The sequence below is a fragment of the Hemiscyllium ocellatum genome, chromosome 17 (assembly GCF_020745735.1).
Source record: "Hemiscyllium ocellatum isolate sHemOce1 chromosome 17, sHemOce1.pat.X.cur, whole genome shotgun sequence".
NCBI lineage: Eukaryota > Metazoa > Chordata > Chondrichthyes > Orectolobiformes > Hemiscylliidae > Hemiscyllium > Hemiscyllium ocellatum.
In genome coordinates this window covers 74259348-74274266 of record NC_083417.1, presented here as the reverse complement: position 1 = coordinate 74274266, position 14919 = coordinate 74259348, and the positions used below count along the sequence as shown (strand labels likewise).

General features: G+C 43.5%; 1 protein-coding gene across 4 annotated transcripts in view; it reads right to left on the bottom strand.

Annotated features, from left to right (window-relative positions):
• Window positions 1-14919, bottom strand: part of ccdc102a (coiled-coil domain containing 102A) — a 209675-nt gene that overhangs the window by 69035 nt on the left and 125721 nt on the right. For all 4 annotated transcript variants that reach the window (XM_060838302.1, XM_060838304.1, XM_060838303.1 and 1 more), the window contains one exon: window positions 6529-6645. In XM_060838302.1, the coding sequence (XP_060694285.1) occupies window positions 6529-6645 (117 nt within the window). The remainder of the gene's footprint in view (window positions 1-6528; window positions 6646-14919) is intronic.

Sequence of the window (14919 nt, the reverse complement as noted above, 5' to 3'; positions counted from 1 at the left end):
CCATCATCACTTCTTTCAAAACCAACCCACAAGCTACGTCACACTTTTTTGGAATTCACTTTGGGTGTCAGTGGTCCACTTACTTGTTGTGGTAACATTTTATGGGGATTCTTACCATAGATGTTTGGCTAAGTGCATGTTCACCTTTTATTGAAGGCCTCATTACTATGGATGCCTCAGTTGCAAGCGTCTCTCTGATCTCAAGCTGACTCAGTTGACTGCTTTCTGCCACAAGGCTCTGTTCGGATCACCACAGATTTGTTCCTCTATTTTTATTAATTACTTGGTTTTTTTTGAATTGCATTTACTTCGGGGCTTTTTGACAGTTTCTCAATCAGATGTACTTTTTTGATGTACTTTTAACACTTTAAACGTTGAACTCGAGTTATTTCTAATATTAGGAATTCTGAACGAGATTTTTGCAGTAGGTTTTCCACTGCTGTCACAACTTGTGCCCTCTGGATTTTGCCCAAATTTGCACTGAATGTATAATTAGGAGGCGATGGATCATTAGGCACAAACAGTATGTTTTAGTGGGTGCAACATCTATTTGTAATGGTTCAGGTTTTAAACCATCCGTAATGTATAAGTTTTGGAGAACTAAAAACATGTAGAAAAGAACTCCTTTGGTTAGGCTCAGTTATCTACTAGATTAATGCAGTTTAACAGAAATGAAAGTTTTCTAAAAGGAGGATGATAAAGATAACCTGATGTGTCTTGTTCACTTCAAAGCATTATCTTTTACAGCAAAAACAGATTGAGGTCTCTGCCTCTCCTGGTCTGTGAACTACACGGCCTTCCTGCTCACGACATCATGTACAGTTTTAGGATAATCAAATTGACTACTCAAGTTATCAATGTCAAGTTTCACACAAGATCATATCTCGCAAAATAAAAATCAACTCCCTAAATCCATAGGGTCACAGGGTGAGAAGCTGACAGCGAGCACAGTTCAACATAGAATAATCAGCAGCAAAACAGGGGAACTCTGACTACACAAACAGTCAAAACAAAAGAAAGCCAGAAAAGGTACAAAGTCATTCAACTGGACAGTGGTGAGTATAAAGACAGTATTTAATGATGCAACCAGCTTGTGCAGCACTTTGAACAAAGGTACTTCAAAAAAAAATCCCTACATCATTGAAACAGTCATTCAGCCCTTCCAGTCCACACTACCCTCTGGATAGCATCCTTTCCATACCTATCCCCCTGCATTCCACCTCCCAACACCTCCCTCCAACCTCCACAGCCACTCTATCCTGGTAACACTGCATTTTGTATGGACAAATCACCAAACCTAAACATTCCTGGACACCACAGGGCAATTTAGTATGGCTAATCCATTCAAACTGCAAACCTTTGGACTGTAAGAGGGGGTCAGGGGAAGAGGGGGTTCAAATCAGAGGGGTAGCACATCTCAGGCCTGGCAGTTGAAATTCCTCCCAATTGCTATTTGAAAAGAATGATTCCTTTTTCGAGTATTATGTCCTCTGAACCTGGACTCTGCCAGGATAAACAACCTTTCCATATCTCCCCCAAAACCCCTATGAATTTAGGGAACAAAGAAATGGCAGAAGAATTAAATGGGTACTTCAGATCTGTGTTCTGATGGGTACACAAGCAATTCCCCTGAGGTAACAGTGGCTGAAGGACCTGAACTTAAGGGAATCTATATTTGCCAGGAATTGGTGTTGGAGAGACTGTTAGGTCTGAAGGTTGATAAGTCTCCGGTGCCTGATGGTCTATATCCCAGGTTACTGAAGGAGGTGGCTCGGGAAATCATGGATGTGTTGGTGATTATTTTCCAGAGTTCGATAGATTCGGGGTCGGTTCCTGAGGATTGGAGGGTGGCTAATGTTATACCACTTTTTAAGAAAGGTGGGAGAGAGAAAGCAGGAAATTATAGACCAGTTAGTCTGACCTCAGTGGTGGGAAAGATGCAGGAGTCTATTCTAAAGGATGAAATTACGGCACATCTGGATAGTAGTAACAGGATAGGACAGAGTCAGCATGGATTTATGAAGGGGAAATCATGCTTGACTAACCTTCTGGAATTTTTTGAGGATGTAGCTCTGAAGATGAACGAGGGAGATCCAGTAGATGTAGTGTACCTGGACTTTCAGAAAGCTTTTGATAAAGTCCCACACAGGAGTTAGTGAGTAAAATTGGGGCGCATGGTATTGGGGGCAAAGTACTAGATTGGATTGAAAATTGGTTGGCTGATAGGAAACAAAGGGTAGTGATAAACGGCTCCATTTCGAATAGCAGGCAGTGACCAGTGGGGTACTGCAGTGTTCCGTGCTGGGACCGCAGCTTTTTACAATATATGTTAATGATATAGAAGATGGTATCAGCAATAACGTTAGCAAATTTGCTGATGATACTAAGCTGGGTGGCAGGGTGAAATGTGATGAGGATATTAGGAGATTACAGGGTGACCTGGACAAGTTAGGTGAGTGGGCAGATGCAGTTTAATGTGGATAAATGTACGGTTATCCACTTTGGTGGCAAGAACAGGAAGGCAGGTTACTACCTCAATTGAATCAATTTAGGTAAAGGGGCAGTACAGAGATCTGGGTGTTCTTGTACACCAGTCAATGAAGGCAAGCATGCAGGTACAACAGGTAGTGAAGTAGGTTAATAGCATGCTGGCCTTCATAACAAGGGGAATTGAATATAGAAGCAAAGAGGTGCTTCTGCCGCTGTATAGGGCCCTGGTGAGACCACACCTGGAGTACTGTGTGCAGTTCTGGTCTCCAAATTTGAGGAAAGACATTCTGGCTATTAAGGGAGTGCAGCGTAGGTTCACGAGGTCAATTCCTGGAATGGCGGGATTACCTTACACTGAAAGACTGAAGCGACTGGGCTTGTATACCCTTGAGTTTAGAAGACTGAGAGGGGATCTGATTGAGACATAAGATTATGAAAGGATTGGACACTCTGGCAGCAGGAAACATGTTTCCGCTGATGGGTGAGTGCCGAACCAGATGACACAGCTTAAAAATACGGGGTAGACCATTTAGGACAGAGATGAGGAGAAATTTCTTCACCCAGAGAGTGGTGGCTGTGTGGAATGCTCTGCCCCAGAGGGCAGTGGAGGCCCAGTCTCTGGATTCATTTAAGAAAGAGTTGGATAGAGCTCTCAAAGATAGTGGAATCAAGGGTTATGGAGATAAGGCAGGAAGAGGATACTAATTAGGAACGATGAGCCATGATCATATTGAATGGCGGTGCAGGCTCAAAGGGCTGAATGGCCTACTCCTGCACCTATTGTCTATAAACTCTGGGATCATACCACTGAGACATTGAGGAACAAACATGGGCAGACTCTGGAAAGATGCAAAATCAAAAGGGTTGTCATACTGAGTGACTTTAACTTCCAATATTGCCGTAGGTGTTACAACATTAAAAGTACTTGGATGAATAGTTGAAAAGGCTTTGGTTTCCCATCTGAACTACCCTCCCATACAACGCATTTCAGGCTCTTCCTTAGAGCAAGAGGATTAGAAGGGGCAGAATTTCTTAGGTGCATCCAAGAGGGTTTCTTGTGGAGTCCAACTGCGGGGGAGCTTTACTGGGTCTTACATTGGCAAATTTACAATTTACCCGGGCCTAGTGGCTGACCTTACAGTGGGAAAGCATTTTGGAAACAAACAAATGAGTCATTACAACTCCTGAAGTTTTAATGTATCTATGAATAAGCAGCAGTCTGGACCTTGCAGGAATGTACTAAATTGAGGAAAGTGCTAAATTAGAGGAGGGTAAATTACAACAGTATTATGTAGAAGCAAGACAGAGTTATTTGGAAGCAGCTGTTATCAGCAAAGTCCATGTGTAACATTTGTGAGTTGTTTAAAGACCTACTGATCAGAGTTCAGGATTGGCATGTTCCAGTAAGGAGGAAGGACTTTGATGGCAAGGTAAGGGACAAGGGAGGTTGTGACTTTAGCTAAAAAGAGAAAGTTAACCATACGTAAGGTTTAGGAAGCTAAAATAATACAGTGCCCATGAGGAATGTAAAGAAAACAGAAAAGAACTCAGACAGGAAATTAGAAAACCAAGGAGGGATCATGAAATGACCTTGGTAAGTGGGGTTAAAGAAAATTCCGAGGTATTTTATACATATATTAAACACAAGAGACAAATGGGGAGGGGATAGGACACTCAATGATAAAGGAGGGAACTTGTACTTGGAGGCAGAGTATATGGACAAGAGCCTAAATGAGTACCTTTGCAATGGCATTCACCAAGGAGAAGGGCGTGTCTTAGTAACATGATTGATGAAGTTAGTGCAATGGATGTTGTTTACTTGGATTTTAGTAAGGCTAAAAAGGCAAAGTTACACCGGCACCACTCCCCACCTTTTCCTCCACTACATTGATGACCGCATCGGAACCCCTTCATGCTCTCAAGACGAGGTTGAACAGTTCATCAACTTCAACACATTCCACCCTGACTTTAGATTCACCTAGACCACCTCAGACATCTCCCTCCCCTTCCTGGACCTCTCTGTCTCCATCAACAATGATTGACTCAACACTGACATTCTCTACAAAACCAGTGACTCCCACAGCCACCTGGATTACACCTCCCACACTGCCTCCTGCAAAAATGCTATTCCTTATTCCCAAATCCTTTGCCTCCACTGCATCTAATCCCAGGAGAACCAGTTCCACCATAGAACACGCCAGATGGCCTCCTCCTTTAAAGACCGTAATTTCCCCTCCCACATGGTTGATGATGCCCTCCAGCACATCTCATCCACTTCCTACACCTCTGCCCTCTAACCCCACCCCTCCAACCGCAAGGACAGAACCACCTCCCCCCCCCCCCCCCCCCCAAACAGGTCCTCTCCTTCCACTTTGCATCATTCTCTGCTATTCCTGCCACCAAAAACACATCCCACCACCAGAAATATATTTCCCTCTCCACCCCTATCCCCTTTCTGTAGAGTCCATTCCCTCCATGACTACCTGGTTAGGTCCACGCCCCCCCCAACAACCCATCCTCCCCTCCTGGCACCTTCAACTGCCACCACAGGAATTGTATGTCCTCAGCCCAAACCTGACCCCCTCCCCTCCAAGGCCCCAAAGGAGCCTTCCACATCCATCAAAGGTTCACCTGCATTTCCACACGCCATTTACTATATCCATTGTTCTGATGCGGTCTCCTCTACCTTGGGGAGACAGGACGCCTACTCACAGAGTGCTTCAGAGAACATCTCCAGGACACCCGCACCAACCATCTCCACTGCCCCGTAACTGAACACTTCAACTCTCCCCCTCACTCCCCCAAGGATGTGCAGGTCCTGGGCATTCTCTGTCACCACTCCCTAACCCCCCAACGCCTGGAAGAAGAACCCACTGCCTCATCTTCTGCCTCGGAACCCTCCAATCCCATGGCATCACTGTGGACTTCACCAGCTTCCTCATTTCCCCCCCCCCAACCCCCACCCCCCACCTTACCCCAGTTCCAACTTTCCAGTTCAAGACTATCCTCATTAACTGTCCATCTTCCTTCCCACCTATCCGCTGCACCTTCCTCTCTGACCTATCACCTTTATCCCACCTCCATCCACCTATTGCACTTTTGGCTACCTTCCCTCCCATTTATCTCTCCACACCCAAGCCTCCCAGACTCATTCCTGATGAAGAGCTTTTGCCTGAAACGTCGATTTTCCTGCTCCTCGGATGCTGCCTGACCTGCTGCGCTTTTCCAGCGTCACACTAGAGTTCAAACCATCAGTCAACTAGAAGGTAGGGTTAAAATCTGCCTGTTGGAGAAAATTAAACACTGCAAGGAAGGAAGGAGACTGATGGAGGAAGGGTATAGGATGGCAGCAGATGGTTGAGAACGGAGTTGCACAAGTGCACCCTACAGTGCCACATTTTCATTTGAACTAAAGGACTGGAGGCTATCTGGCTTTTCAATCTCAGTCCAGGATTCAGCCACATAATAGTTGATCATGTACTTAAATGCTATTTTCAAATATTATCGCCTTCATCTTCACTACCTAGAATTTGATTGAATTCTGTTTAGAATAACCCTCAGATCGAAAAATTTTTTTAAAAAATCACCACCTTCACTGAGGAAATTCCTCACATATTCCTAATTTTTTATTGAGACTGTATTCTGTTTCTAGAATTTTATCCCCCATCTCCTATTTCCTGCCGGGCAGACAATTCTACCTACGAGCCCTGTAAATGGTTCAATAAAATCACCTCTAATTCTTCTAAACTCCACATACTACAGGTCTGAAAGGATTGAGGTGAGATAGGGTCAAGGAGGGCTACTGCAAATGAGAACTACAAATATGAGTACATACTTTGAAAGGTAAGGGTACTGTGCCAACAGAAATGGAACAAAGGTGTACTAATCAGTTGCTAATCAGCAACAACTGAATTAAATAGTAACAGACTTCAGGGAGAGAGGGTCTACTTCTAAGTTGCCTGAAACCCGTACTAAAATTATACAGAATCTAACAAACATATATAGCTGATGACAGGCAGACATGCCAGTATCGAGTACCTCAGCTCGCAGCTCTGCCAGCTTCTTATCCATGTTGGACCGAGCTCCCAGCTCATCTTCCAGGTCTTCAGATATCCGACCCAACTCATCTTGATGGACTTCTTTTAAAATGTTCAGCTAAAATCAGAAATCACACATTAACACCACTGAAACAATTTTTGCTTTGAAATTCAAATTTTAAGTTATCAGTAGGAAGTTAAAAGACTATTTTGCGAGAGTCTCTGAATAAGAACATGGCAAATATCAATAAATAAGCTCATAATTTCTTTACGTACTTGCATATCAAAATCCACAGCATACTTCTTCCAGTCTATACTTTTAGAATTCAATTCTAAAAGAACCACGGGAACATCATTGTATAATCATTGAACTTATACAGGTTTCGCCACAAAGCTTGACTTAATGGATGTCCTTAAACTAGCAGGTACGTATAATTCCTGGTGAAGAGGAAGGAGTTAAATACTGAAGGCCTTCTACACAGCTAACATCGTCCATTGAGATAATGAATAGCTTCCAGCATTGCTGCACTATCATTTACATCAACAGAAACTCTGCCTGGGAGCAATCTCAAGACGGTAACTTAATCAATGGATTCAGGTGATATCATAAAGCAGTAAAGCAATGCTCAAGTGATTCATAAACCATCATCTGAACCTTGAAATTAGATTACTGAGCTGAAATGACTCCCATCATTCTCCTGCCTCTACAGTATTGTTATTGTACAACAATCTTCTGTAATTTTTGCTCTATTTTTCTACAAGCTGTAGTCATCAGTACAAATGGGCCACAGCTCAACCTTGGGTAGCAGGGTCACCAATGACCTTTATGGTGTTGACAGGTAATGACAGACCTGCACGAATCAAGAAAAAATATTGAGAGATTATGATGCTTATTAGGCAGACAATAACATCCAGGTAATAATAAATGCACTGGTGTTGTACAAACTGTTAAGGATCATAAACCAACAGTATAGCTGGCTACCCAAACATTATAAGTTCAACAATTAAATACCACCATGAACAGTGCTTCTGTTGAATGCAGGCAAGCAAATATTATTTCTCTATGGTCTCAAATCTATTTTACACACAATCTTTTCCTTACAGACCATACCTCCACTTCAAGTCTTACACTATAGTGCTATTAAAATTCCAGGATTTTGACCCAGAGATACAGAAAGAATGGCAATATATCTCAAAGTCAGACCGTTGAGTTGCTTAGAGGGGAATTTGCAAGTAATGATGTTCCCATGCATGTGCTGTCTTATTCTACATGGGGGGGATAGAGAGGGAAGTAAAAGGGGTGGAGGAGTTGCATTACAGGTCAGAGGGGATATCACAGCTGTGCTGAAGGAGGACACTATGGAGGACTCGAGCAGTGAGGCAACATTGTCAGAGCTCAGAAATTGGAAGCATGCAGTAACAACAGGCCTTCCAACAGCAAATATGCAGACCGATTATAAAAAGATGTAGGAGCAACACGGTGAGGTGATAGATTTTAATTACCCTCACATTGACTGGATTCACTTAGTGTTCGAGGTCTAGATGGAGTAGAATTTGTAAGGAGCATCTAGGAGGGTTTTCTAGAACGGTATGTAAATAGTCCAAGTTGGGAAGTGGCAATACTGAACCTGGTGTTGGGGAATGAGCCCAGCCAGGTGGTTGAAGTTTCAGTAGGGAATTACTTTGAGAATCGTGATCATAATTCTGTAAGTGTTAGAATACTCACAGACAAAGATGAGAGTGGTCCAAAAGGAAGACTGCTAAATTGGGGGAAGGCTAACTAGAGCAAAATTCAGCAGGAGCTAGGGAATGTGCACTGGGAGCAGCTGTTTGAGGGTAAATCCACATTTGATATGTGGGAGGCTTTTAAAGAGAGGTTGATTAGGGTGCAGGACAGACATGTCCCTGTGAAATCAAGGGCGAGAAAAGGCAAGGTTAGGGAACCACGAATGTCAGGTGAAATTGAGAGACTTGTTAAGAGGGAAAACACAGCATACATAAGGTCTAAGCAATTGAAGACAGACAAAGCTTTATAAGAATATTGGTAATGTAGGACCATTCTGAGATGAGGAATTAAGAGCACTAAATAAAAACTTTAGTAAACAGGGTTAAGAAAAACCCCAAAGGGTTTTTTTCTTATATAAGCAGCAAGAGGGTAACTAGAGAAAAGGTTGGCCCACTCAAGGACAAAGGATGGAAGTTACGCGTGGAGTCAGAGAAATAGATGAGATTATTCAGAGTATTGAGTACAGGAGTTGGGAGGTCATGTTGCAGCTGTACAGGACATTAGTTAGACGACCATTGGAGTATTGCGTGCAATTCTGGTCTCTTTTCTATTGGAAAGATGTTGTATAACTTGAAAGGGTTCAGAAAAAGATTTACAAGGATGTTGCCAGGTTTGGAGGATTTGAGCTATAGGGAGAGACTGAATAACCTGGGGCTGAGGGGTGACCTTCTACAAGGTTTACAAAATCTTGATGGGCATGGATAGGATAAATAGGCAAAGTCTTTTCCCTCGGGTGGGGGAAGTCCAGAACTAGAGGGCATAGGTTTAGGGTGAGAGGAGAAAGATTTAAAAGAGACCTAAGAGGCAACTTTTTCACGCAGAGAGTGGTACATGTATGGAATGTGCTGCCAGAGGAAGTGGTGGGGGCTAGTACAATTGCAACATTTAAAAGGCATTTGGATGGGTATATGAATAGGAAGGGTTTGGAAGGACATGGGCCAAATGCTGGTAGGTGGGACTAGATTGGGTTGGAATATCTGGTCGGCATGGACAGGTTGGACTGAAGGTTCTGTTTCTGGGCTGCACATCTCTAAGACTCTACGAGTACTTTGAGTTGGTATTCACCAAGGAAAGGAACATGACAGATGTTGAGGGTAGGGATAGATGTTTGATTACTCTAGATCAAATCGGCATAAGGAGGAAGGAAGTGTTGGGTATTCTAAAAGGCGTTAAGATGGACAAATCCTCAGGTTACTGAGGAAAGCGAGAAGGGAAATAGCTGGGTCCTAATGGGTATTTTTGCAGTATCCCTGAACACAGGTAAGGTCCCAGAAGACTGGAGAATTGCTAATGTTGTCCCCTTGTTTAAGGAGGATAGAAAGGGTAATCAGCCAATTATAGACCAGTGAGCCGGACATCTGCTGGAGAATGTACTAAGGGATAGGATCTAATGGGAAGAAAATGGGTTTATCTGTAACAGGCAGCATGGTTTTGTGCAGGAATGGTCACATCTTACCAACTTAATAGAATTCTTTGAGGACGTGACAAAGTGAATTGATGAGGGAAGGGCTGTAGATGTCATGTATATTGACTTTAGTAAGACTTTCCATGGTAGGCTGATGGAGAAAGTGAAGTCGCATGTGGTCCAGGGTATATTAGCTAGATGCATAGAGAACTGGCTGGGCAGCAGGAGACAGTAGTAGTGGAAGGGTGTTTCTCAAAATGGCAACTTGTGATCAGTGGTGTGCCACAGGGATCAGTGCCGGGACCACTGCTGTTTGTGATATGTATAAATGATTTGGAGGAAGGTAGGGGTGATCTGATTAGCAAGCTTGTAGATGACACTAAGATTAGTGGAGTAGCAGATAGTGAAGGGTGCTGTCAGAGTTTGCAGCAGAAGAGAGAGATTGGAATTGCACTGAGAAATGGCTGATGAAGTTCAATCCAGGCAAATTGTAAGATGATGCATTTTGGAAGATCCAATTCACGAGCGAATTATACAATAAATAGGAAAAGCCTTGGGGAAAATTGAAGTAGAGAGAACACCAGGTGTTCAGGTCCATTGTACACTGAAGGTGACAACGCAGGTCAATACAATGGTCAAGAAGGCATACAGCATACTTACCTTTGTTGGGATACTGAGTACAAGAGTGGGCAGGTTGTGTTACAGTTGTATAGGACTTTGGTTCGGCTACATTTGGAATACTGTATGCAGTCTGGTTGCCAATATTACCAAAAGGATGTGGAATGGATGCGGAGGAGGCTCACCAGGATGTTGCCTGGCATGAAGGCACTAGCTATGAAGAGAGTTGAGTAAATTGGGATTATTTTCATTAGAAAGGCGGAGGTTGAGGAGGGATCTACAAAATCATGAGAGGTATAGACAAGGTGGGTAGTATAGAAGTTATTACAGCAGTAATGCAGTTAACTTACTTTTGCAATGTACGCTTGGGATCATGTTACACGGCTTCAGTAACAGATAATGGAACTGCATTTTGATAGGTTAGTTAAATCACTGGGAGATGAGCTAATGCTGAAGAGGATGATATTGGAACATGATAGGTTAAGTGTGATGGAGGGAACCAGTGCGGCGGACAATGATTAGTTTAGAAAGACAAAGCAAGTCGGCATGTTTGGCTCTGCTAGTGTTATCTGATAAGCGCAGGACCAACGAACTGTATAACTGGAGAAGAACAAAGAAATTATGGACAGTCAAGGAAGATTTTTTTCCTGTCTGCTACAGCTTTGATTTTGCAAGATTAAAGTTTAAATTCATGAAGGATTTTCTGCGTCTCCTGGTAATTTCTTTTTATAGAACATTAGGGGAATTTAAGCTAAATTACTCAAAGTGTGGAAGCAGGCTTTTCAGCCCAACAAGTCCACCGACCCTCTGAAGAGTCTACTCAGACCCACTTCCCTCTGACTAATGCACCTAACACTCTGGGTAATTTAGCATGGCCAATTCACCTGACCTGCACATCTTTGGATGGTGGGAGGAAACCAGAGTACCCAGAGGAAACCCACGCAGACACGGGGAGAATGTGCAAACTCCATACGGGCAGTCACCCAAGGCTGGAATCAAACCTGGGTCCCTGGCGCTGTGAGGCAGCAATGATAGGTTGCCACTGAGCCACCGTGCCACCCTTCCACAATAGCAGCAAGAAGGTTTTCCCCAGAGTGGGGGACTTAATTACTAGGGGTCACAAGTTCAAGGTGAGAGGGAAAAGTTTAACACGTTGCCAGCAGAGGTAGTAGAGACTGGCACGATAGTGTCATTTAAGATGTATCTAGACAGATACATGAATGTGCACAGAGCAGTGGGATAAACGACCCTTGGGAAATAGATGACAGGTTTAGATAGTTTAGATGTTTTCCCCTCAGATGGTGATGGGTAGCAGAAAGGGACATAGCTTTAAATTGAGGGGTGATAGACATAGGACAGATGTCAGAAGTAGATTCTTTAGTCAGAGTAATAAGGGCATGGAACGTTCTGCCTGCAACAGTAGTCTCCCCAACTTTAAGGGCATTTAAACGGTCATATGGATGACAGAGCAGCCTACCATGTGGAATATTATGATATTTCAAATGTTCATCCATGTATTTTTTAAAAATTGAGGGGTTATATTTCAGTCTTCCAGGCAATGCACTCCAGAACCCTCCACTTCCCTCTGGGTGAAAACAGTTTCTTTAAATCCTGTCTAAATCACCTCCTGAGATAAAGGTTGGACAAATTAAGCTTGTATCTACTGGAGTTTAGAACAGCAAGAGTTAACTGAACCACACAAGATCTCGAGGGGTCTTGATAGGCTACTCTATCAAGGAAACAAAACAAAAACACAAAATATTGGAAATATTCAGGAGGTCAGGTAGTGCCCATGGAGAAAACAGTATCATTACGTTTCAGATCAATTAGCTTTCATCAGAACTGAGAAAAGTTTGAATGTAATAGTGTTCAGAAGCATGGAAATACCTCTGCTAAGACTCTGTGCTGTGACAATGGCTTGTTAACTTTCCACACACACTTAGCTGTTCCTGAAATGACAACACCTTCATGGTCTGGGACAGTCATAAGCAGAAAACTTAAAAGTAATCAGATCTTAAATGTTCAAACACTATGCTGATTGGAATAATAATTACTGTGATTTGAGGTCAGATTCACATCTATTGAACAGCTGTCTGTCAGGTGTTGGTACAAATGGCATGAATGCTGTCAGAAGTTAAGTTAATACACATCTCTGTCCTTTAGATACAACTTTCCCCACCCATAGAATACTAATTTATGGGAACGCAGACGCTAAAGTGGAATCATTCTCGTAGCCTTGGGTCAACAGTTAGGCTTTGTTGTAAAGAGGCACCCAAGAAATGTCACCAGATACAGTTGTCAGCAAACAAACTGTCATTGACAATCGGCTCTGAGGGGCCAGTGACTGATTCAGGTACTCACTTACAGTTCCAGAGTGCACCAGTACTGGTGAAAATCATTAATTCCTTTCCTCATCATGGTGGAAGAATCCTTCACAAAGTGATTAGTGCTTATTCGTGACTTATGATTGGTTCATTGAACAGCTCAGTGTTGATCTCGTGACCTCTTTGGGTGGCAGAGGGGGAGTTAGCATTCAAAACCACCAGTTGATCCTTGGTGTATGGAAGGTATGTGCTCATTTTACGACAGCATGCAGACACTGCACACTGAAATGAGACTTTTACTGATCACTCACTGAGTCACATTGCTGACTATTCTCCAGAATCCATTTCTGTGCTTCTAGTGGTGCACTTGTTCCAAATAAAAAGATATTTCACAACATATGGAGGGGATCTGGCCAGGGGTAAATGAAACCGAAGACTGAAAGGACAAACTGGAATGGAACAATGGGTGATCTTGAGGAGGAACTGCTTTGGGTACATGGGAGGTACATTCAAACAAAGTTGAAAAGTTAGGAGGGCTTAGAAAAACAAAAGTTGCTGGATCAGAACTGTCTGAGGAAGGGTCACAGGACCAGAGACATTAACTTCGATTTCCCTTCTCAGACACAATCACACCTGCTGAGCTTTTCCAGCAACTTCTGCTTTTATTTCTGACTTACAGCATCTGCAGTTTTTCTGGTTTTTATTTAGAAACAGGGCTTCTTGGACAACAAAATAGACATAGAACTTAATGAAATTGATGCAAGTCAGGTGACTTTTTCAAATGAACCTGGTGATGTAAAGTAAATGAGACTGGCAAAGAATGAGAATATATTAACAGTTAGAACATAGAACATAGAACATTAGATTAGATTACTTGATTAGATTAGATTAGATTACTTACAGTGTGGAAACAGGCCCTTCGGCCCAACATGTCCGCACCGACCCGCCGAAGCACAACCCACCCATAACCCTACATTTACCCCTTACCTAACACTACAGGCAATTTAGCATGGCCAATTCACCTGACCCGCACATCTTTGGACTGTGGGAGGAAACCGGAGCACCCGGAGGAAACCCACGCAGACACGGAGAGAACGTGCAAACTCCACACAGTCACCTGAGTTGGGAATTGAACCCGGGTCTCAGGTGCTGTGAGGTAGCAGTGCTAACCACTGTGCCACCGTGCCGCCCAGAACAATACAGCACAGAACAGGCCCTTCGGCCCACGATGTTGTGCCGAACATCTATCCTAGATTAAGCACCCATCCATGTACCTATCCAATTGCCACTTAAAGGTCGCCAATGATTCTGACTCTACCACTCCCAGGGGCAGCGCATTCCATGCCCCCACCACTCTCTGGGTAAAGAACCCACCCCTGACATCTCCCCTATACCTTCCACCCTTCACCTTAAATTTATGTCCCCTTGTAACACTCTGTTGTACCTGGTGAAAAAGTTTCTGACTGTCTACTCTATCTATTCCTCTGATCATCTTATAAACCTCTATCAAGTCACCCCTCATCCTTCGCCGTTCCAACGAGAAAAGGCTGAGAACTTTCAACCTATCCTCGTACAACCTATTCTCCATTCCAGGCAACATCCTGGTAAATCTTCTCTGCACCCTCTCCAAAGTTTCCACATCTTTCCTAAAGTGAGGCGACCAGAACTGCACACAGTACTCCAAACGTGGCCTAACCAAAGTCCTGTACAGCTGCAACATCACTTCACGACTCTTGAATTCAATCCCTCTGCTAATGAACGCTAATACACCATAGGCCTTCTTACAAGCTCTATCCACCTGAGCGGCAACTTTCAAAGATCTATGTACATAGACCCCAAAATCCCTCTGTTCCTCCACCTGACTAAGAACCCTACCGTTAACCCAGTATTCCGCATTCTTATTTGTTCTTCCAAAATGGACAACCTCACACTTGGCAGGGTTGAACTCCATCTGCCACTCCTCAGCCCAGCTCTGCATCATATCTAAGTCCCTTTGCAGCCGACAACAGCCCTCCTCACTGTCCACAACTCCACCAATCTTCGTATCATCTGTAAATTTACTGACCCACCCTTCGACTCCCTCATCCAAGTCATTAATAAAAATTACAAACAGCAGAGGACCCAGAACTGATCCCTGCGGAACTCCACTTGTAACTGGGCTCCAGGCTGAATATTTACCATCTACCACCACTCTCTGACTTCGACCGGTTAGCCAGTTTTCTATCCAATTGGCCAAATTTCCCTCTATCCCATGCCTCC